Source organism: Colossoma macropomum, unplaced genomic scaffold (assembly GCF_904425465.1).
Source record: "Colossoma macropomum unplaced genomic scaffold, Colossoma_macropomum, whole genome shotgun sequence".
Lineage (NCBI taxonomy): Eukaryota > Metazoa > Chordata > Actinopteri > Characiformes > Serrasalmidae > Colossoma > Colossoma macropomum.
In genome coordinates, this window is record NW_023494795.1 from 39,349,965 (window position 1) to 39,372,973 (window position 23,009).

General features: G+C 41.9%; 1 protein-coding gene across 1 annotated transcript; it reads right to left on the bottom strand.

Moving 5' to 3' along the window:
• Nucleotides 1–1,007: 1,007 nt before the first annotated feature.
• Nucleotides 1,008–20,285, bottom strand: syt14b (synaptotagmin XIVb). Its single transcript, XM_036582409.1, has 9 exons — nucleotides 20,209–20,285; nucleotides 18,544–18,591; nucleotides 15,353–15,499; nucleotides 10,886–11,047; nucleotides 9,914–10,113; nucleotides 7,202–7,639; nucleotides 4,763–4,943; nucleotides 4,569–4,625; nucleotides 1,008–2,478 (listed from the first exon to the last, which is right to left on the bottom strand). Exons 1-9 carry the CDS (start codon nucleotides 20,222–20,224, stop codon nucleotides 2,162–2,164), a joined length of 1,566 nt encoding a protein of 521 aa, XP_036438302.1. The 5' UTR covers nucleotides 20,225–20,285; the 3' UTR covers nucleotides 1,008–2,161.
• Between the last annotated feature and the right edge of the window lie 2,724 nt (nucleotides 20,286–23,009).

Consider the following 23,009-nt stretch of genomic DNA (forward strand, 5'->3'; position numbering starts at 1 on the left):
TATCAAATATAAATCAGGTATAGGTGTGTGAGGTATAGATCATTAGGTGTGAGGTAGAGATTGCTTTGTATGAGGTATAGATTGAGAATTTTATAGAATGTTTTCGTGCGAGGTATTGATAGTTTTGTATGAAGCATAGATCATTGTGTGAGGTATAGATAATTGGGTGTGAGGTACAGATCGTTGGGTGAGGTATAGATCATTGTGTAAGGTATAGAATGCGTGGTACAGATTGTTGGGTGTGAGGTATAGATTGTTTTGTGTGAGGTATAAATGGTTTTGTTGAGGTATAGATAGGCTTATGTGAGGTACAGATCGAGGTATAGATAGGCTTATGTGAGGTACAGATCAAGGTATAGATTTATGTGAGGTATAGATTGTTGTGTGAGATATAGATCATGTGTGAGGTATAGATTGTTGGGTGTGAGATATAGATTGTTGTCATGTGAGGTTATAGATTGTTTTGTATGCGGTATAAATCATTGGGAGAGATATAAATTGTTAAATTTGAGGATTAGACCATTGTGTGAGGTATAGATTGTTGGGTGAGGTATAGATTGTTGGGTATGCTGTATAGTATCATTTTCGTGTGAGATATAGATCACTTTTTATGAGGTATAGATTGTTTTTGAGTGATTTACAGAATATTTTCTTGTGAGGTATAGATCGTTTTGTAGGTGGTATAGATCATTGTGTGAGGTATAGATTATTGTGTGAGGTACAGATCATTGGGTGTGAAGTATAGATCATTTTTGTTAAGTATAGACTGTTTTTGAGTTATACTTTCTGGGACTGCTGTAGGTGTGATGTACTTCCGAGTAGTGAGCCAAATTTAGAGACAGGGCCAGGGAGAGCAGTCTTTGTTATAATGAGATAAACATGCTAGACTGGCTTCAGGAAATGCCAGCCACTTCCTCAGAAACACAGAACAGCATGCATATCAGACTGTATGTACTAGAGGGAAACGCTTCTGTGCATTATCACAAAAAAGCACACCAGAGTCGTCCAATGCAAACTTTAATTTTAGAAAACATTTGTGGTTGTTAGAGAGTAAAATCCACTTCTGCAAAAGACAAACCACTCATCATTTCCTCAAACCAGCTCACGCTGAGTTACTTCACTCTTCCTTTTGCATAGTCTGGCCTGATTCAGTGCAGGAGGAAAACGCTGGAGAGGTGTTTCATGATTACGCTCATGAAGTTGCATACTGGATTCTGTTTATACAGTTGATAGCCCCATATATTAGTATACAGCATTTACTTCACCTGTACATTCAGCTGCAGTGCTGGTATAGTGAACAGTGAACATCTCCCCTTCAGAGGAACGAGGAAGTCACAGGAGGGATCATGCTTGTTGGTCCTACACAATGATTAGATCTGTTTATAATGGCAGTTAATTTCATGCAGTGCAAATGAGGAATCAAACCTGAAAATCAGGTTCCTTCACTTTTCGAGGCTCAGAAAGATCTGAACAGTCTAACAGTCTCTTCAGGAAATGATGAAACTCAGTGGCAGGTTCTCTGTTTAAAGGTTAGTTCAGATGCATAGTCATCATGACAATGAGGTGTTCTTCCAAGAACATCTTCAACTCCACACCAGTCCTTAAATGTCTTAGTTCATGTAGAGCCCAGCAGGAACATCACCCAGAACAGCTGACTATGCCAGAACTTCTCTTAATTAACTTAGCATTTACTAGCTAACTGCATTAGCAGTTAGCTTCATCAGTTTTCCAACATTTTTGTCTTTTCTCCCATCAAAAACCTGGATTAGCAGATAACTGGATTAGCTTCCACCAAAACTTAAAAACAACTAAAATTTAGCGGTTTTCCAACATTTTTATGTCCTTTTCCACCAAAATCCTGGATTTACAGCCAGCTTACCCAACATTTTTGTGTTCTCCCAACAAAATCTAGGTTAGTTTCCAAGTTTTCCAATGTGTTTGTCTTCACCCACCAAAACCTAGCAGCCGGCATTAGCAGTTTTCAGTCTTCTTTCAGTTTTACGTCTTCTCCCACAAAAATCCTAGATAAACAGCATCTTCTCCTCTCACAAACCCAGGGGCTAGCTTTAGCAGTTTTCTGACAGTGTCTTCTCACACCAAAACCAATAACGATGCGACTCCCCTCACCTCCACAGTCCACTTTCTCAGGTCCACTGCCAATTTATGAGTCCAGGAGCGTATGCCACTGGCACACCTGCTGGCCCTCAGCCTCCTTCATCTGTGTCCAATGCTCCTCCTGTTCCTCGGTGGTGCTGTTGAGGCCCAGTGAAACCCAGCCAACCCGCTCCCTCCGCCTCATGCTGCTGCGTCGGCTGTAGACCGTCACCTGCAGCGTCACCTCCGACAGCTGGAACAGCGCCACCTGGAACACGAAGGTCTCCTTGTAGGTGGGGTTTGGCTGGCCGCGACAAACGGATGTCTTACACTTGGACATCTCTTTCCCCTTCGAGTCCAGCATGATCAGCTTCACATACGTGTCTGTTTTTTGAGGGGTGTACAGAGGAGCCAATAGCTCGTTAATAGCGCACAATTAGAATCAGGCCAGCTCTGAACAAGCAATCTGCGATCAGCCAATTTATTATATTGATTTTGGCTTATGTATGTTGCAGTTTTATGACTGAAAAGAGAGACAGATGAGGCGTTTAAACACTGCTGCTACACCTGAAGTACCAAAATTTCATAGCATAATTATGTACGACTCATTGTGCTAAACAGCCAGTTTTACTTTCAATGGAGCACTTTTTAGACCCGTGCTATTTAATTAATCAGCTCCATTTTCATTGCCATTTGGCTCATTGTGATTTTGGCTAATAGAAAGTACCAGAAATAATCTAGAGTGTTTTGTGAGGAGGGCTCTATGTTCTGCTCTTTATATGATACATCAGACCTCAATAGGAGAGAAGAGCTGCCAAGGTCCCGCTTTACATCATGGGGTCATGTAGAGAATAATGAGGAGCAGGTTCACACTTTGCCCTCTGCTAAGCTAGCCTCAGTTAGCTAGCTAAGCAAACTATGTATTTCAAACAAATAAGAAAATTTTGTATTTTAATTTTTAGAAGTGAGAGTGTAGAGTACATAAACGCTGTGAATAATTCCTCTGTCTGGTTTAATTGTTGTGCTCTGCATGCCTTTTCTGAAGTTGCTAGTTTGCTTGCAAATTAGCAGTATAAAGTAACCAACTTTAGATGGTAGATAGGAGGGGAAATGGAGGGAGATCAGGATGCCCTCAAAGAGTCCACTGTTAGTACAAATACAACTTTGTTAATGTTTTGCAATGTTGTTGCAAAGTTCAACATGAATATTTCAACAAAGAAATAGAGCACTGTTCCTGAAATTACAAAGAGGGCCTGGGGAACACAAGGCAGCTTCCTAGAAACTTCAGCAAAGAAATAAAGGGCTCAGGGAACATAGGACCCTACATAGGGAACACAGGATCTTACATAGGGCACACAGGACACTACATAGGAAACACAAGACCCTACATAGGGGACATAGGGGTCTAGGAATATAGGATCCTACATAGGGAACATAGGACCCTACAAAGGGAACATAGGACCCTATATAGGGAACATAGGAACCTACATAGGGAACATAGGACCCTACATAGGGAACATAAGACCCTACATAGGGAAAATAGGATCCTACATAGGGAACGTAGGAACCTACAAATGGAACATAGGACCCTATATAGGGAACATAGGAACCTACATAGGGAACATAGGACCCTACATAGGGAACATAGGATCCTACATAGGGAACACAGGACTCTACATAAGGAATAAAGGGCCCTACACAGGAAACAGGATCCTACATAGGGAACATAGGATCCTACATAGGGAACACAGGGCTCTGGGAATATAGGATCCTACATAGGGAACACAGGGCTCTGGGAATATAGGATCCTACATAGGAAACATAGAATCCTACATAGAGAACACAGGACCCTACATAAGGAATAGATGACCCTACACAGTGAACAAAGGATCCTACATAGGGGACACAGGATACTACCTAGGAAACATAGGACCTTACATAGCAAACAAAGGACCCTGCATAGGGAACATACAGCTCTAGGAATATAGGACACTACATAGGGAACACAGGACCCTACATACGAAACATATGGCTCTGGAACTATATGATCCTACTATCCTAATATATGGGAATATAGGATTCTACATAGGGAACATAGGGCTCTGCGGGTTCCCTGTTCTTTCTTTTTCTTGTTCAGTATCTCTAATAGTCTTAATTATGTGGTTTCTGACTCTGTATGACTCACTGTTATCTATAAACCTGGACTGAAGTATGTTAGCACAGCTAAGCTCAGGAGCAGGATTCTTGAAGCCTAAATTTTATCCGTTTTTGCAGAAAGAGGAAATTTATAAATGAGTTGCAGGTTTGCAGTACTGTACAGCAAAACCAGCTGAACTCCATACTTTTAGGCTGGAGTCATTTTGCAACAGCAGTTAATGTTCAACTTTTTCATTCATCTTATTTTACCTGTGGAACCCTGAGTGAAACGTAACCCCTTAATAAAATTTGATGACAATGTCTGGACCGTAACTCACCTCGCATGATATATAACTGCCCCCCAATGAAGCGCTTTATACAGCAGAACAGGCCGTCTGCAGGCCGGAGAGAGAGAGAGGAGAGAGAGAGAGAAAGAAAGGGGGGAGTTTAAGAAAAACAGCATGAACAGGAAGTGAAGCCTTATCAGGAAAGCAGGAAGAGAGTGATTAGTGCGATTAGGTTTGTTTCTCACTGGGTGGCTGGTCAGTGGCGGAGTTTTTAAAGTGGCTGCCCTTGATGACCTCAGCGGAGAGTCGGCCGGTGCTGGAGTTGTACAGCAGGCCGAGGAGCAGCTCCGGAGTGGACGACTCTCCGGTGGAGTGGTAGGACAGAGCGCCCACACTGCGGGACACGCTCACTAATGACCCGCAGCCCTGCAGACCATCAGAACACACAAAGTACTGACATTTATTACCTTCTGAGCTCCTCTTGAGTACAGGTCTACATACGGGGTGGGCGATACGGCAAACATACGTCAGCACCATATGATGACCAATATTCATATACATTTACATAAAGTCTTAGGCTCCTAAATACACTGTGTCACGACTCTAAGGGTGCGTATGTGTGTCTGTTCTCTTGCTCTCTTGTCTTTCTCTTTCTTGTTCTACACTCTTAAGAATGATGGTGCTTCAACAGCTCTGTAGTAAAGAAAATGGCTCTCTACAGCACCCAAAAGGGTTCTTTTATTGTGGTCATGTCAAGCTTGTAACAATAGAAGAACCCTTTTGGATGCTATATAGAATCACTTTTAAAAAAGCTTGTATATAGAACCATCTACAACTCATTCTCCATCAATCTGAAGAACCACTTCATGATGCAAAAAAAAAACATTTAATCACTTAGTGGGTTCTTTGTGTGTTCATGGTTCAATATAGAACCATTTTCCTTACTAAAGAACTTGATACACTCTCTCAGATTTCAATCATTATTTGTAATTCTTGTGTCAGTGTTTTAGTTAGCCAGAATGGAACATGTTACGTGGTGGGCAGAACTGTTAGCATGCTAGTAAAGCTAATGCTAACTAGCACCACTCTCCTGAATGTGACGATCTCACATTGTATCACCAGCAGCAAGACAAATATCATCACATACCGTGTACCCCAGTGAAATCCCAGGAAGGTATGAAGATATGAAAAAATAGGCACCGTCCAAATCTAGTTTTCTCCTGGTTTGGTTCGGGAATCAGGGTTGTTAATTGTATTTTCTCGCATCATAAGTAAGTTAGTTTGGTTTTGTTTCTAGCTGGTTTTGGCTGTCAGCTCTCCAATGAAGACATTTATTTCCTCTTATTATACACTATATTGCAAAAGTGTTCGCTCATCTGCCTTCACACACATATGAACTTGAGTGACATCCCATTCTCAATCCACAGGGTTTAATATGATGTCAGCCCACCCTTTGCAGCTATAGGCTTTCCACAAGGTTTAGGAGTGTGTTTGTGGGACTTTGTGACCATTCTTCCAGAAGCGCATTTGTGAGGTCAGACACTGATGTTGGACGAGAAGGCCTGGCTCGCAGTCTCTTCTCTAATTCATCCCAAAGGTGTTCTGTCAGGGTTAAGGTCAGGACTCTGTGCAGGCCAGTCAAGTTCTTCCACACCAAACTCGCTCATCCATGTCTTTATGGACCTTGCTTTGGCACTGGTGCGCAGTCATGTTGGAACAGGTAGGGGCCGTCCCCAAACTGTTCCCACAAAGTTGGGAGCATGAAATTGTCCAAAATCTCTTGGTCTGCTGAAGCATTAAGAGTTCCTTTCACTGGAACTAAGGGGCGGAGCCCAACTCCTGAAAAACAACCCCCTCCACCAAACTTTACACTTAGCACAATGCAGTCAGACAAGTACCGTTCTCCTGGCAACCACCTAACCCAGACTTGTCCATCGGAACATGTCTCCACTGCTCTAGAGTCCAGTGGTGGCGCTTTACACCACTGCATTCAACGCTTTCCATTGTGCTTGGTGAGGTAAGGCTTGGATGCAGCTGCTCGGCCATGGAAACCCATTCCATGAAGCTCTCTACGCTGTTCTTGAGCTAATCTGAAGGCCACATGAAGTTTGGAGGTCTGTAGAGATTGAGTCAGAAAGTTGGTGACCTCTGCACACTATGCGCCTCAGCATCCGCTGACCCCGCTCTGTCATTTTACGTGCCCGACCACTTCATGGCTGAGTTGCTGTCGTTCCCAATCGCTTCCACTTTGTTATAATACCACTGACAGTTGACTGTGGAATATTTAGTAGTGAGGAAATTTCATGACTGGACTTGTTGCACAGGTGGCATCCGATCACGGTACCACGCTGGAATTCACTGAGCTCCTGAGAGCGACACATTCTTTCACTAATGTCTGTAGAAGCAGTCTGCAGGCCTAGGTGCTCGGTTTTATACACTTGTGGCCATGGAAGTGATTGGAACACCTGAATTCAATGATTTGGATGGGTGAGTGAATACTTTTGGCAATATAGTGTATTTTACTCGGTGTGTGTATATATGTATATATGCATTTGTATTTATTTTATTGATATACAGTAAAATCACCCTCCCTACTGAGATAAGTGCTGATAAATAAAGTGATCAGGTGTCTAAGGCTGCACCGTATGTATATATTTATCATGGTCTGAAGGCTGAGCGCTCACGGGGACTGCAGATCCGGGCTCCAGCGTGACGGGCAGGGCAGTTTTGCCCTGCAGGTTGAGTTTGGTCAGGTAGAACACTTTCTCCCCCAGAACCTTCTCCTTCTTCCTGTGGCGGACGCTGTAGAGGCGGAACCGCACAGCGTACTCCTCCAGTGCATCCCGCTCCACCGGGGAGAAGCGGAATGTCTCGGTGAAGACCGGGCAGGGTCCCTTCTGCACGCCGGTCTTCGCTCGCTGCTTCTTGGTGGGCAGCAGCACCAGGTGGACCTGCCAAGAAATGTTCCCTGTGGTCTTCAGGGCCGGGATGTCCGTGGCTGCCGTTACGGTCACGGCCAGGTGCTGCGTGCTCGAGTCATATTCAAACGCAACGTCCAGCGTGCCGTACTTCCCCAAAACCTCAGGCTCGTACAGCTCCGGCAGGGGGGCGATGGAGGGGTCCTACAGTGGTGGGGAGAGAGAGAGAGGGATGGATGGATGGAGAAAGGATGGAATGGAAAAAAGTGACAGAGAGATCAGTTCAGAATTCAGCAGGGTTTCAAACATGGACCACAGAAATGGGGGCCACCTAATATTTTGAAGTGATCCAACACCCCCGCCCCCCCAACACCCAATAAGTAAACCCAATAAGAATATCCAATAAGGTACTCAAAGAACTAAAAAATACAGTTTAGGTGCCTCAAAAAAACTATTATGTGGTTAGTGGAGGAACCCTTACAGGCTGTTGCAGGAACCTCACTGGGTTCGATCAAGCATGACGATTCAGCTCTAGATTCCTGAAAGAACTCTTCTTTTGAGTGAGTCCTCAAGCACCTCAGGTGGTTTCTAGAAGAACTTTTAGGCCTAAACAGGGTTAATGTAAGAAATCTAGAGTTCCTCAAAGTTCTCTTGTATTCCAGAAGGTTCCTTAATAACCAAACGATTTGCTGAGCAACTACATCCATTAAAAGTATGACTGAACTGGAATTTACATTTTTGTGTGTGTGTGTGTGTATACAGGTTCTCTGTGACTGTGTGAATACTGATACTGGAACTTCTTATAATTCTAAACAGAGAAGAACCTCACAGTTTAAAAAACGTTCCAAAGCATGATGGATAGAACCCTTTTTGAAAGGGTTCTGCTAGTTTGGCAAACTGAAGGTTTGTTTTTACAGTGTATGGCCAGATCTATCATATGGGCAGCCTGGTTGAGTTAGGAGTTAATGCTACTCAGCTTAGACATTTTGTGAAGATTGAAGTCTCCAGCAAAACTGTTGCGAAGCTGAGCTGATAAACAGACTGGAGGCCACATTCCTAAAAGTTCCCAAAAAGTGTCTCAACTTCAAGTTGAGATACCTTTTGGTATTTTTTCACTGTTTTTTGTTTTATTCAAAATATTATTTATGTGAATTCCTGTTGGATGAAAATGTATTAAGAAATCTAAGCTACTTATTAGGCACAGAATATTTTCCTTTGTTGTTTCTTGGTACATTTAATCAAAGTTAAGTGCAAATTTTGAATTATTGTATGTACAAATACCCAAATGTTAGCCATGTATTAATAGTTTTACATTAGCTCTTCAGTATGTTGGCATAGCTAATAACAATAGCAGGAATCTTCAATCCTTAATTACACGCCATGCTAATTGGTGGGTAAAAGCTTCCATTACTTGTTAGCCACATTAGCCTTGAGGCTCCAGTGCTAATACTAAAGAAGTAAACTTCAGACACCAAGCATGTCTCAGCTCATCGACTACATGTAGAGTAGGAGGGTAGTTGATTTTTGCCCGAACTATTGCTGTAACCTCTTATCTACAGGCCTGCTCTGTCTGTATCACAGTCAAAGCCATATAAACGCACAGTGTCTTTATGTTTGGCTGGTTTGAACAGACGGCTCTCAGAAAGCTGCCAAAATATCACATGATTCTAAGAGCTGATGAAATGGTTGGTGGCCCCACCTACAAAAAACACATTCCATGGTCCGTAGTTTGAAAGAAATATGTAAAAAAAAAAACACCACACATTCCTTGAGGGTGCCCATGCTTATTATGACTTGGTGAAACAGTTCATTCATTCATGCAGCATTTACAGCCTCTCAGTGTTATTTCACTTCTCAAAACTGAGTCTGACTCACAGACTTGAAGCTGTTTAAAGCAGATGAAGCTGAAGCAAATGCTGCCAGAGTCACCAGACTGTTTCAGGCACACTCAGGGATTCAGGACTTACCAAATTCAGCCGGAGTGAACCAACTCCAGTCCGAAACTCCACCAAAACGTCCTCCAAACTACCACTGAGTCATTTAACTCACACAAACAGATGACTGTGATCACGCAGTTCTCTACAGTCTCCAGCAGAAGGCAATAATTACAGTGTTTAAAACAAAGTAAGGCATAAAATAAACAAAGAGAAAAATTAATTTGAAAAATGTCACATTTACTGAGCTCAGCAGTGCAGATGATGACAAGTAAATCATTTGGCCATTTCAGATAAATAAAACTTGGATGATGATGTTTGACAACAGAAAGTCTTGCACACTTCAGAATTTATATCAAAGCAACCAGCCAGTATTTTCAGTTCTGTCACACTGTGGACTTCCTGACCCTTATTACCCAGCCTGACATAAACAAAGAGTCAATCTTAGATGCATTAGAAGCGCCGGTCAGTGTCTGAAGTCAACGTCTGAGATCAGAGGTCAGAGTATTGTGCAGCGTTTGAAGCGTCGTGGTGGGTTGCTCACCTCCGGGCCCAGCACGGCCGTGCTCTCACTGGGGGCGTCCTCCTCGTAGCCCTTGTTAAGGTAGCTCTCTGTGTCCTCCTCCGCCTCGCTGCCCTCACTGCCCTCAGAGTGACCCTCCTGCAGGTCATCCTGAGCCTTATAGGGTGGCGGCTGCAGCTCGTTCAGTGGACTGGAGCGCCTCGCTCTCTGAGTGTGGCTGCCTAAGAAACACAAAGATACCACAGCCTGATTACTTCACACGGTCATCTGTCCTGTACAATCCTAAGATCTAAAAACAGACACTCTTCAGCACTTCAGGGGTTCGACCAACAACTACCCCAAATATAATAGTTCAGCGAAGACATGTTTGGTGTTGTTTGCTTATTGATTATGTGGATGCTACAGTGTCAAACAATGAAAGCATTAATAACATAAATATTAACTTAGCATTAAAATTTAAATTGGATTTTGCAAGGAACGCCTTCGTAACACTCATGTACAGTCAACTGAAAAATGTGTTTTCATCTGTTGTCTTGCTGGACCAGTGAATGTGCAACATAATTCACCATATATGCTCCCTATATATACATGTTATAAACTATATATTCAAACGTATTCAGAAACACCTTTGGGCTGACTTGGAGTGATGAAGCTCCACTGACCACTTTAGGCTGTTACTGCAGCACAAACTCACTATTAATACCTTAATTTCAGAAGAAACTCTGGATCCGCAGGTGTCTGGTTACTTTTTTGGACAGGTTATCAACTGGCCCAAACTCCCCCATACACATCAGGGTTACCCAGCAGTGACAGAGAGGCACAGAAAAGTACAGAACGTTCTAAGATGGCCTAGGAGAACCAGGCTCTCGGAGACAGTACAGCTCTGACAGAATGAGCACGTAAAAGTTATCACATTAGCCACTTTCCAGTATGAGGGGTTTAATTAAAATGTTCTCTAGACGACAGTTCAGCAGTGACGCTACTCTCTCTCACCGTGCTCTGCAGATGCTTCGCTGCTGTAGCCCTCGTTCTCAGCTGAGTATTTGTCCCTGTTCTCCCATCCGTTAGCTCTCTGCTGCTGTCCGCTCGGACCTTTCAGCTTCTTGGGTGTTTCGTCTTCGCTCTCTGACGAACCTCTCTCTAAACTGCTTCCGTCTACAGGAGGAGAGACAACAGAACAATGGTACAGTTTAATCTGTATAGCTCATTTATTCACTCCTCCGTTTCTTATACATTATTCAGGTTTGCATATTTATTATTGCACTACTTTAAAAAGTGCCAGATAGGGTTCCTTAAGGGACACCACAGAAAAACCACTTTGGTTCCCTAAAGAACCATGTTTAAAGAGATCTGTGAGTGTGAAGAACATTTTAAACGTTCAGCCCTTGTTTGCAGGCCTCCTAGTGGCCATTCCAGTGCAACAGAAACTGACTCATCAGAATTTAGTTTAAATAGAATCTAACATTTAATTTAAAATTGCACTTTATTTTTACTGTGAAAAAAAGTTAAAGAACCTTCACATAACATAAACGTTCTTTACCCATTTAAGGGTTCTTACCTTTATGTGGAGGTTTTCGCACTCATACATCTCATTTACAAAAATGGTTCTCTAAAGAACCATGCACTGAAGGGCATGCACTGAAATGTTGCAATGAAGTTCTTCTTAACTCTTGGATGATCATACCACAGTGTTTTTCCAGTGAGCAGTGCAATACGACACACCCGTTAAAGTACATTACATTTATGTATATGGCTGATGCTTTTATCTAGAACAACGGACAGTCTAATCAGTCAATCAATCAATCAACCTTTATTTAAACTCAGAGTACAATGAGGTAGACCCTAATTTACGGTGTAGCCGAGCCAAAATAGAAAACAGGGACTGAAAAAATGCTAAAAATAATAATAATTATCATAATTATTTAGTAAAGTAAATTTAATAGTCAGATCAGAATAAAGAATTGAAACTGCAAAAATAAAACATCAAAATAGGGATAAAATAATAAAACATAGTTAATAAAATAAATAAAAGAATAGAAATTGGAGAACTCACTTGGCTGTATCTGCCTACACTCTTAAAAAAGTGGTTCTTGTTGGGTTCTTTATTAAAGACAGTGGTTCTATATAGAACCATGCACACTCATAGAATCATGGCTCTTCAGACTGATGGAGAATGTGTTGTATATAGAAACTTTTGGAAAATGACTCTATATAGCACTAAAAAGGTTCTTCTATTGTTACAATGTCAAGATTCAATAAAGCCACAATGAAAGATCCTTCTTGATACTATATAGAACCAACACATTCTCCATCAATCTGAAGAACAATTTCACCATGCACAGAACCATTTAATCATGCAAAGGTTGAAGAACCATTTTTAAGAGTGCCGGTACAGTGGAAAAAACAGTCCTGATACTTTTCCATTGTTTTTTTAACCCTTTTGTTTGCAATATTTCTAGAATACTTCGAGTTTAATTGTAACAAGCGTAACAAATGAGTTAAAATCATTTATTTTTATTATTATTTTCTTTCACAATGGTTTTATTTTGTCTTTGTATTTGCCTAAATAAAATCTTATTATTTTGTTTGATCTTAATTCTATTACTCTATTTGATTTTATTACTTTTTTCCTATCCTTTTACTTAATTGCTTAAATTTTAGTTTGCCGTATTTATCCTTTCATGAAATTATTAATTGGTTTTAACTACTATTAGTTCTATTTATTTTAATTTGTTCATGTAGTTCAGTTCATTTTAGTTTAATCTGATTAAATTTGATTTATTTTCAGTCTCTTTATGCTGTAAATGCTTGTCTGCACTGAAATCGAGGGTCACCCTCGATGTGTTCTGGGTGGAAGTAAAGATTGATTGATAGATCAGCAACTATCAGATCTGCTACAATCCTTTGGACGATCATGTTGTGTGAACATTGCAGGAAAGCTCATCATTTCGGAGATCCTTCAGGAAAGGACAGATTCACCTCACAGAGCGAACTGAGTCAGAAGGATGGAGAGATCACAGCACACCAGAGAGCAGACGCTCCACACAGCCTCACCTTTACCGTTCACTCTCCTTTCTCTGCTCTTCCTTCTTTTCCCAGACTCATCCTGATCATCGCTCTTCATCTTCTGATGTGCCTCCTCATCTCCCTTATCTCCAGAGTTTCTGTTTGTCTTCTCAGCTTTGGCTCGCTCATGTCCTTCTGAGTCTTCATCAGCTTCTGCTTTTGCATTCTCTTTGGAAACTCCATCCTCACATTCTTGATTGTTCTCCTCTTCATCACTGTTCCTCTTCTTCTTTTTTCTTCTCCTGGGAGATCGCCTCTTCATCTTCTTCATCATTGCTCCTCTTCGGTTCTCCTCCCGGTTCCTCTTCTTTGTTATTCTGAGCGTCTGAACTTTGAGCCGTGCTTTTGCTTTCATTTGCATCTCTTCTTTTGCGGTACCATCCTTTAGAAGGAGCGTAGCACCACTCCCACTCTTCCTCCTCGTTCTTCCTCTCCTGCTCCTGCTTCTCCTTCTCCCTTAGCTCCTCCTCTTCATCTATGTAGGCGTTCCTCTTGAAGTTAGACTGGCTCTTCCGTCCCGCTCCGTCGGCGCTCTGATGGTCGGTGTGTTCGGAGCCATACACCTCCGACTCCTGCCTCCTAAGTCTGCTGTTTTTTCTGTCTCTCTGTTTTCCTTCCTGCCCTGAAGAAGCTCCTGCTTCAGCCTCCTCTTTCTTCATCCTCTCCTCCTCCTCCGTCTGCACCTTGCTTATGATGGTGTTGACCTGCTCTGTCAGCTGGTCGCTCACTGAGTAAGTGACGTCGCTCACGGCGCTAGCCAGGTCATCCACGGTGCTGGACACGGTGTTGGACACGGAGTCTAGGATGGAGGAGACTGAGGGGAGGTTCTGCTGGAAGCTTTTGAAGAACGCCATGTCTGCCTTTGCTGTGAGCCTCCTGCTTCACCTCATAACATTGTCTGATGAAGAAACCAGTCCTTTCATAAATGATACATACATGATAGTATCTTCACCCTTAATCTCCATCTGCTACAGTCGATTACTACAGACAACCATCTCACCGATGTTTCAGTGAGGAACAGAAATCCTTTAAAAGTGCATTTCCTGAAAAAATGAAGAGCGACTGCTCAATTAAGCAGTTCTCTGGTGTTGCTAGGCTGTTGCTATAGCATCCCAAGTGGTTGCTAGGGTGTTGTTAGGTTATTGCCATGGTATTTTAGTTGCTAGGTAGTTGCTTGGGTGTTACCCTGGTGTTTGCTACTGTGTTTAAAGTGGTTGCTATGGCATGGCTAGGCAGTTGCTGCAGTATCCAAAGTGATTGCTAGTGTGGTGCTAGGTGGTTGCTATAGTATCCCAGGTGGTTGCTATGGTATTTTAGACAGTTGTTAGGTAGTTGCTATGTTTTTGCTAAGGTATTGCTAGATTGTTGCTATAGTATCTCAGGTGGTTTCTAGGGTGTTGCTAGATGTTTGATAATTATTATAGGATATTATAAGGTAGTTGCTATGTTGTTGCTAGGGTACTGCTCGATGGTTGCTATAGTAACCCAGGTGGTTGGTAGATGGACTCTAGGATGTTGCTAGATGGTTGCTATGGTCTTTTAGGCAGTTGTTATGTAGTTGCTATGTTTTTGCTTAGGTATTGCTGGTCTGTTGCTATAGTATCCCAGGTGGTTGCGAAGGTGTTGCTAGACGGTTGTTATGGTATTTTAGGCGGTTGTTAGGTAGTTGCTATGTTTTTGCTAAAGAATTGCTAGGTAGTTGCTATAGTATGCCAGGTGGTTGCTAAGTTGTTGCTATATAGATGCTATGATATTTTCAGTGGTGTTTAGGTAATTGCTATGTTGTTGCTAGGATATTGCTAGGTGGTTGCAAGGGTGTTGCTAAGCAGTTTCTAAAATATCCAAGGTGGTTGCTAAGGTGTTCCTAGGTGGTTGCTATAGTGTTTTAGGTGGTTGTTATGGTAGTTGGCAGTTGGCAGTTGCCATGGTATTCAAGATGGTTGCTTGTGTGTTGCTAGGTCATTGCTATGGTACCGTATATGATTGCTAGGTTGCTGCTAAGGTACTTGTGTGACATAAAAGTGTGACATGTGTGACATGTGTGACATAAAAGGAGTGCAAAAAAATTTGCCACAAAGTTACATCATACATTTATAAGGTTCCAAACAGCTGAATTTAAGCCCACATCTCACAGTCAGACTGAACATTCTGGAGTTAATTCAGTGTTGATAATCACTAATGATTTGATAGATGCTTTAATAGACGTTTTCTGTTCTTTTTTAAGTTCAGGAAAACATGCTGAAATTAAGGCGTAGTCAATTAGTCTGTAAAGTTGGAGTTTTACTCCAATTGCTAACATTTCTGTGCAGAAATAACTGCCACAAAACACACATGGAACATACCAACATATATGAGCTTTACGTGCACATGGAAAGAACTACCACAGATATTTACCTTTTAACTCCTTCGTATAACCTTCGAAACACGCGAGACTCTCCGAGGGCTCCACTGAAAGCTTGTTGCTGAGGTAAAGAAAAAATAATGCGATCACAGCCATGAAGACAGCGATGGAGGAGAGAACACCGAGCAGCTCAGGTGACACTGAGGACAGAGAGAAAGAGAGAGAGAGAGAGAAAGAAAGAAAGAAAGAAAGAAAGAAAGAAAGAAAGAAAGAATGAAAAAAGACCCAGAAACACACACAGATACAGGAGACACTGGCAGAATCTCACTCAATTAAAAGTATGAAGGCAAATATATATTTGAGTAAAAGTCAAGTATCTACATTTAAACACTTCTAGATAATTTAATAAAAAACAATAATTCAAACGCAGAACTTGAGAAAACAACACAAACATCAGTTACATGAAAAAAATCTCCTGTACGTTTGTACTTTGAAGGTGTAAATAAAAATATAAACATAAAAAAGCACAGCCTGTATGGAAGAAAAATATATGATCTTGTAATACTAAAAAAACATCTGTAATATCTGTGCACTGATGTTGTAAAACATATGTACTAAATATACTTGAAGGTGTCATTTTTAAATATTTAAATATATGCCAATATATGTACATATAACAATATGTTGAAATGTATGCACATATCTTACTGTCTGAACAAAACAAATTTGTGCATAATTTTAAAAACGCCAGCTGTCATTTACATTTTGGTAAAATTTTATGATAAACAGACCAACAAAAAATAGTAGTGTCCTGTGGGCAACATCCTGTGACCACTGATGAAGGACTAGAGGATGGCCAACACAAACTGCGCAGCAGCAGATGAGCTATCGTCTCTGACTTTACATCTACAACGTGGACCAACAAGGTAGGAGTGTCTAATAGAGTGGACAGTGAGTGGACACAGTGTTTAAAAACTCCAGCAGCACTGCTGTGTCTGATCCACTCGCACCAGCACAACACACACTAACACACCACCACCACGTCAGTGTTACTGCAGTGCTAAGAATGACCCACCACCCACCAAATACCTGCTCTGTGGGGGTCCTGACCATTGAAGAACAGGATAGCAAAGAATGCCGAGAAACAGATGGACTACAGTCTGTAACTGTAGAGGTACAAAGTGTAACTATATGGTTATACATTAATTAAGTACAATTACTCGAGTATTTGTCACTCCTGTTTCTGTTTCTGTGCTACAACACCAACAAGGCCACGAGGACAATCTAAAAGAAATATTAAAGACAGTGGAGTAAAGGCATCAAACATACATAAAAAACTCAAACCCAGTTTACATTCATTCACAGTCCATCAGCTTTAGCTGCGTTAGGACGCATTTAGTGGAGAGAAAAAAAGGCAAACCTCAGTGTCCAGTGTTCTCACTGTAAACCTCTTCAGTCCAGAGTGTTCAGTCTGCAGATATTCCAGATATGGTGATATACCGTAATAAACCGTTTTATATCCCTCAGCTCTGTTTCTGATAATACGCTTTACCTGTGAAAACAGGTGAGTCTGGAACACTAGTACCCAGTCTATCTCTCCCAGCGGTGAATAATTCATTAGTGTAGAGTTAACCTGACACCCTCCATATCCACACAGCACAGCTCAGAAACGTCCACCATCTTACTCAACCATCACTCTCCAACCACGGTCAGACCAGCACGCTAACGTCTCTAATGTCTCCATAACGAGAGCTGCTGGAGTGGAGCAGCATGCAGAGTTCAGCGAATTCTGTAATTTGGGCTGTAATATAAAATAAGTTTCAACCCTCTGAGGACAGAGAGAGATTCCAGAAACTTCCAGCAGCAGAAGCTAGCACAGTTAGCTTTTAGCAAGTGCTAGCAGTGCCTTAGGGCTAATGTTCGATAAAGGATTCATTATTTCATAATTTCCAATTTTCCCATATATATTTAGATTCAAAAACATTGTCTGCTTCCAACATGTATTCCAAACACTAAAGTACATTAAACAAAAACATTTAACACCTTTTAATGCATTTGTTTCTGAATACTGTGATTGGAATATTGTGCCTATATTTGTTTACCAGTTCACATTCATGATTTTCAGCTTCCAGAAACTTCAAGCCGCAGACACTAACACAATTAGCTGCTAGATAAAACTAGCAGTGACTTTGACGTATGTAAATTCATTTCATAACTCCAAATACATATTTTTTTCTTTTAGATTCCAGCAAATTCTGGCTGCAGCAGAAGCTAGCACAGTTAGCTTTTATGCTAGCTAAGGCTAGCAGTGACAATGTGCAAAATTGGTACCATATAACTTACAGTCTACAGTCTGCTTCCATCTGCAGTCAGACATATGAATCACTGTTTATTATGTCATTGTGGACTATTATGTGGCATCTTCATAACATCTTAAACAGGACTGTTGAATTCTGATTAGGTTACTTGCTGGTCTTGTTGTGTTTGTGTTTTGTTGCATTGTTTGTATTGTGGTGTGTTTGTGTTGTGCTGTGCTGTGTTATGTTACATTGTGTTGTGCTGTGATGTGATGTGCTGTGCTGTGTTGTGCTGTGCTGAGCTGTGCTGTGTTGCACTGTGTTGTGTTGTGTTATGTTGCACTGTGTTGTGTTGTGTTGTGCTGTGCTGTGCTGTGTTGTGCTGACCTGAGTCTGTTTGTGTTGTGCTGACCTGAGTGTGTTTGTGTTGCGCTGACCTGAGTGTGTTTGTGTTTTTGCGGTGCTGTGTTGTGTTGTTTTTGCATTGTATTGTGTTGTGCTGTGCTGTGTTTGTATAGTGTTGTGTTTGTGTTGTGTTTTGCTCTGCTGTTCTGCGCTGTGATGAGATGTGCTGTGTTATGCTGTGCGGTGCTGACCTGTGTGTTTGTGTTGTGCTGTTACGTTGCGTTGTGTTTGTGTTTTGTGGTACTGTGTTGTGTAATGAGTGTATCCAGTGTATCTTCAGGACACAGCGTGCGGAAATGGAGAAAGTAGGACATGATTATTTAAATCTGAGCGGTTAAGCGAGAGAAGTTCTGCACTGTTTACACATCGTTCCTCCTCCAGAAACACAATCTCGACTCTGAAATAATAATGAAGCTTGTTTTTGTCTAACACACTTGATATGTCATTTATAATTCAAAAGAAGGGGGGGCATTTGACCCGCCCCCAGACTTCTTCATTCACTATAACAGTGCTAACAGTGCAGGAAGCTCTTAAACTCTTACCTCGTCTGGCACAGATGAGCTCGTGAACTCCACACCCTCGACCTCCTGCTGAACACACACCAGATCAGTGACTCCACAGACATAAATACAGCTCAGTATTACTGCTTACCTTCTCTGCTTTATATTACTGTTTTTTCTTTTTTCTATTTCTCTCTCTAAACTTTCAAAAATGTGCTTTTTACCTTTAAGTGCCATATTTGCTGTTAAACTCTTTATTATTATTACTTTTTCTATCTGACATTTAAATATGCAACTCATTATATTTCTATGTAAAGTGTTCTTAGTTACCTTAAGAAACATTTATAAGCATCAGTGATGCACCAAATGTAAATTTCGATAAACTGTAAAAGAAGCTAAATAAATAGTTTACGATAACATAAATGTATGAAAAATGATTAGTATGTTTGCTGTTCTGGGGCGGCACGGTGGTGCAGTGGGTAGCGCTGTCGCCTCACAGCAAGAATGGCCTGGGTTCGAGGTGGAGTTTGCATGTTCTCCCCGTGTCTGCGTGGGTTTCCTCCCACAGTCCAAAGACATGCAGTCAGGCCAATTGGACATGCTGAATTGCCCCTAGGTGTGAATGTTTGTGTATGACTGGCAACCTGTCCAGGGTGTATCCTGCCTTTTGCCCAATGATAGCTGGGATAGGCTCCAGCACCCCACCGTGACCCAGAAGGATAAGTGGTTTACATGGTGTGTGTGTGTGTTTGCTGCTCTGTGGTTCCTGAATGTTTTCATCATGTGAAAACATACAGTGTATAGATGGTGTATGCTCCTGCTGTTCTGTTGTGTTCTGTTTTCAGGTTCTGAAGTTCTTGGGCATCTTGATGCTCCACGTGAGCAGAGGTTATAAATCTGGTGTCTATTGGTTCTTGTAGTGAAACTGTGAAATAGTTCGACACGGACGATATTCTCACTGCTTAGTAGCAGGAATGCTAACCAATCAGCACTCAGTAGGAGTACCAGTAACTAGTCAGAATGCAATAGCAATAATGCTAACCAATCCGCGTTCAATAGCAGCAAAGCTAATTAATCAGCACTCAATATCAGTAATGCTAACCAATCAGCACTCAGTAGCAGTAATGCTAACCAATCAGACTAGAAACATTTAATTAACATTTTAGCCCACGTCCATTCATTGAGTGGGTGCCTTCTAGTGGTTTTCAGACACCATGTTATGGTGTTTTGTCTAAAAATAAAGGATTTATAAACAGTTTACAAATGCTGTAAAAACGATCCATAAGAGCTCATCAGAACCAGCTTGGCTTCTTTCTCATTTTTTTCCTCTGTGGTGCACCATTTAAGGTGGAACGGAAAAATAAAAAAAAGACCCTGACAGGAAGTAAATCAGCATTAAGGGACCGTGTGTATTTTACTGACTCTAAGCGACACGCATCGCTGCAGTTTAGGGGTCAATTTAACACAAACAGTGCGATTAAGGTTTAAAACTGTCGCTAATGCCGATGCTACATCTCCATATATCGCTATACAGCGCGAGCAGGTGTGCGTGTGCGTGTGTCCAAACACATCCGCGGTGACCTCACAAACATCAAAGCAGCAGCAACAGCAGCGGGACAGTTAAACAGAATGAAATATGTTCAGTATTCAGATACAGATCTGATCAATAATCTCAGGCATAAACACAGAACCGACTGTCTTACTCACCTTCTATCATCGCCATGATGCTGCTCACATCTACTGACCACAGAGTGGAGGGGGGGCAGTGCTGAATGGGACACTGAAGCACGTGCCTCTGCAAACATACACACGCGCACTTTGCGTATGTGGTCTCAAACGTCAGCAAAATATTTGAACACATACTTGACTTGATGACATAAAAACCTTAATAATAATAATAATAATAATAATAATAATAAAAATAATAAAAATAATAATTATTATTGTTGTTGTTATTATTATTATTATTGTTGTTGTTGTTGTTGTTATTATTATGCTAATACCATTGTTAATAAAAAAAGATAATTATAATAATGTTTTTTTGGGTAAAGAAAATATGTGTAGAAATAGGTGAGTGTTTCTACTAAAGTGGCCAGTTAGTGGAAGCACAGGGTGGGTGTTTCTAATAAAGCGGCCAGTTAGTGGAAGCACAGGGTGGGTGTTTCTAATAAAGCGGCCAGTGAGTGGAAGCACAAGGTGGGTGTTTCTACTAAAGTGGCCAGTTAGTGGAAGCACAAGGTAGGTGTTTCTAATAAAGTGGCCAGTGAGTGGAAGCACAAGGTAGGTGTTTCTACTAAAGTGGCCCGTTAGGGGACGCACAGGGTGGGTAATTCTAATAAAGTGGCCAGTTAGTGGAAGCACAAGGTGGGTGTTTCTAATAAAGTGGCCAGTTAGTGGAAGCACAAGGTGGGTGTTTCTAATAAAGTGGCCAGTGAGTGGAAGCACAAGGTGGGTGTTTCTACTAAAGTGGCCAGTTAGTGGAAGCACAAGGTAGGTGTTTCTAATAAAGTGGCCAGTGAGTGGAAGCACAAGGTAGGTGTTTCTACTAAAGTGGCCAGTTAGTGGACGCACAGGGTGGGTATTTCTAATAAAGTGGCCAGTTAGTGGAAGCACAAGGTGGGTGTTTCTAATAAAGTGGCCAGTGAGTGGAAGCACAAGGTGAATGTTTCTAATAAAGTGGCCAGTTAGTGGAAGAATAAAGTGGGTGTTTCTAATAAAGTGGCCAGTTAGTGGAAGCACAAGGTGGGTGTTTCTAATAAAGTGGCCAGTTAGTGGAAGCACAAGGTGGGTGTTTCTAATAAAGTGGCCAGTTAGTGGAAGCACAAGGTGAGTGTTTCTAATAAAGCGGCCAGTGAGTGGAAGCACAAGGTGGGTGTTTCTACTAAAGTGGCCAGTTAGTGGAAGCACAAGGTAGGTGTTTCTAATAAAGTGGCCAGTGAGTGGAAGCACAAGGTAGGTGTTTCTAATAAAGTGGCCAGTGAGTGGAAGCACAAGGTGAATGTTTCTAATAAAGTGGCCAGTTAGTGGAAGAATAAAGTGGGTGTTTCTAATAAAGTGGCCAGTTAGTGGAAGCACAAGGTGGGTGTTTCTAATAAAGCGGCCAGTGAGTGGAAGCACAAGGTGCGTGTTTCTACTAAAGTGGCCAGTTAGTGGAAGAACAGGGTGGGTGTTTCTAATAAAGCGGCCAGTGAGTGGAAGCACAAGGTGGGTGTTTCTACTAAAGTGGCCAGTTAGTGGAAGCACAAGGTAGGTGTTTCTAATAAAGTGGCCAGTGAGTGGAAGCACAAGGTAGGTGTTTCTAATAAAGTGGCCAGTGAGTGGAAGCACAAGGTAGGTGTTTCTACTAAAGTGGCCAGTTAGGGGACGCACAGGGTGGGTGTTTCTAATAAAGTGGCCAGTGAGTGGAAGCACAAGGTAGGTGTTTCTACTAAAGCGGCCAGTTAGTGGAAGCACAGGGTGGGTGTTTCTAATAAAGCGGCCAGTGAGTGGAAGCACAAGGTGGGTGTTTCTACTAAAGTGGCCAGTTAGTGGAAGCACAAGGTAGGTGTTTCTAATAAAGTGGCCAGTGAGTGGAAGCACAAGGTAGGTGTTTCTACTAAAGTGGCCAGTTAGGGGACGCACAGGGTGGGTATTTCTAATAAAGTGGCCAGTTAGTGGAAGCACAAGGTGGGTGTTTCTAATAAAGTGGCCAGTTAGTGGAAGCACAAGGTGGGTGTTTCTAATAACGTGGCCAGTTAGTGGAAGCACAAGGTGGGTGTTTCTACTAAAGTGGCCAGTTAGGGGACGCACAGGGTGGGTATTTCTACTAAAGTGGCCAGTTAGTGGAAGCACAAGGTGGGTGTTTCTAATAAAGTGGCCAGTTAGTGGAAGCACAAGGTGGGTGTTTCTAATAAAGTGGCCAGTTAGTGGAAGCACAAGGTAGTTGTTTCTAATAAAGTGGCCAGTTAGTGGAAGCACAAGGTGGGTGTTTCTAATAAAGTGGCCAGTGAGTGGAAGCACAAGGTGAATGTTTCTAATAAAGTGGCCAGTGAGTGGAAGCACAAGGTGGGTGTTTCTAATAAAGCGGCCAGTTAATGGAAGCACAAGGTGCGTGTTTCCAATAAAGTGGCCAGCTACTGTATGTTCCATTCAAACTGATGCTGTCAGATTGCTTTAGCGCAGTGCACGGCGCCCCCTGCTGGACGACTGTAGGTCAGCCATCTGTTACTACATCGTCTTCCCCATTAGATTTACACCAAAACTCACATATACAACTTCATACGAAGCCCCGTAGGGGTCACTAACGAGGAAAAAAAATTGTGAGGAAGAAAATCTGTCCCCGCAGTTTAGTAATCCGTACTCTCAGTTTATAAACTGTGCCCACGGATTTGTAAACTGTACTCTCGGTTAGCAAAACTGTACCGGCGGGTTTGTACACTGTGCTCTCAGTTTACAAATGCGTGGGCACGATTTATAAGCTGAGAATACGGATTACTAAACTGCGGGGACAGGTTTTCCTCCTCACATTT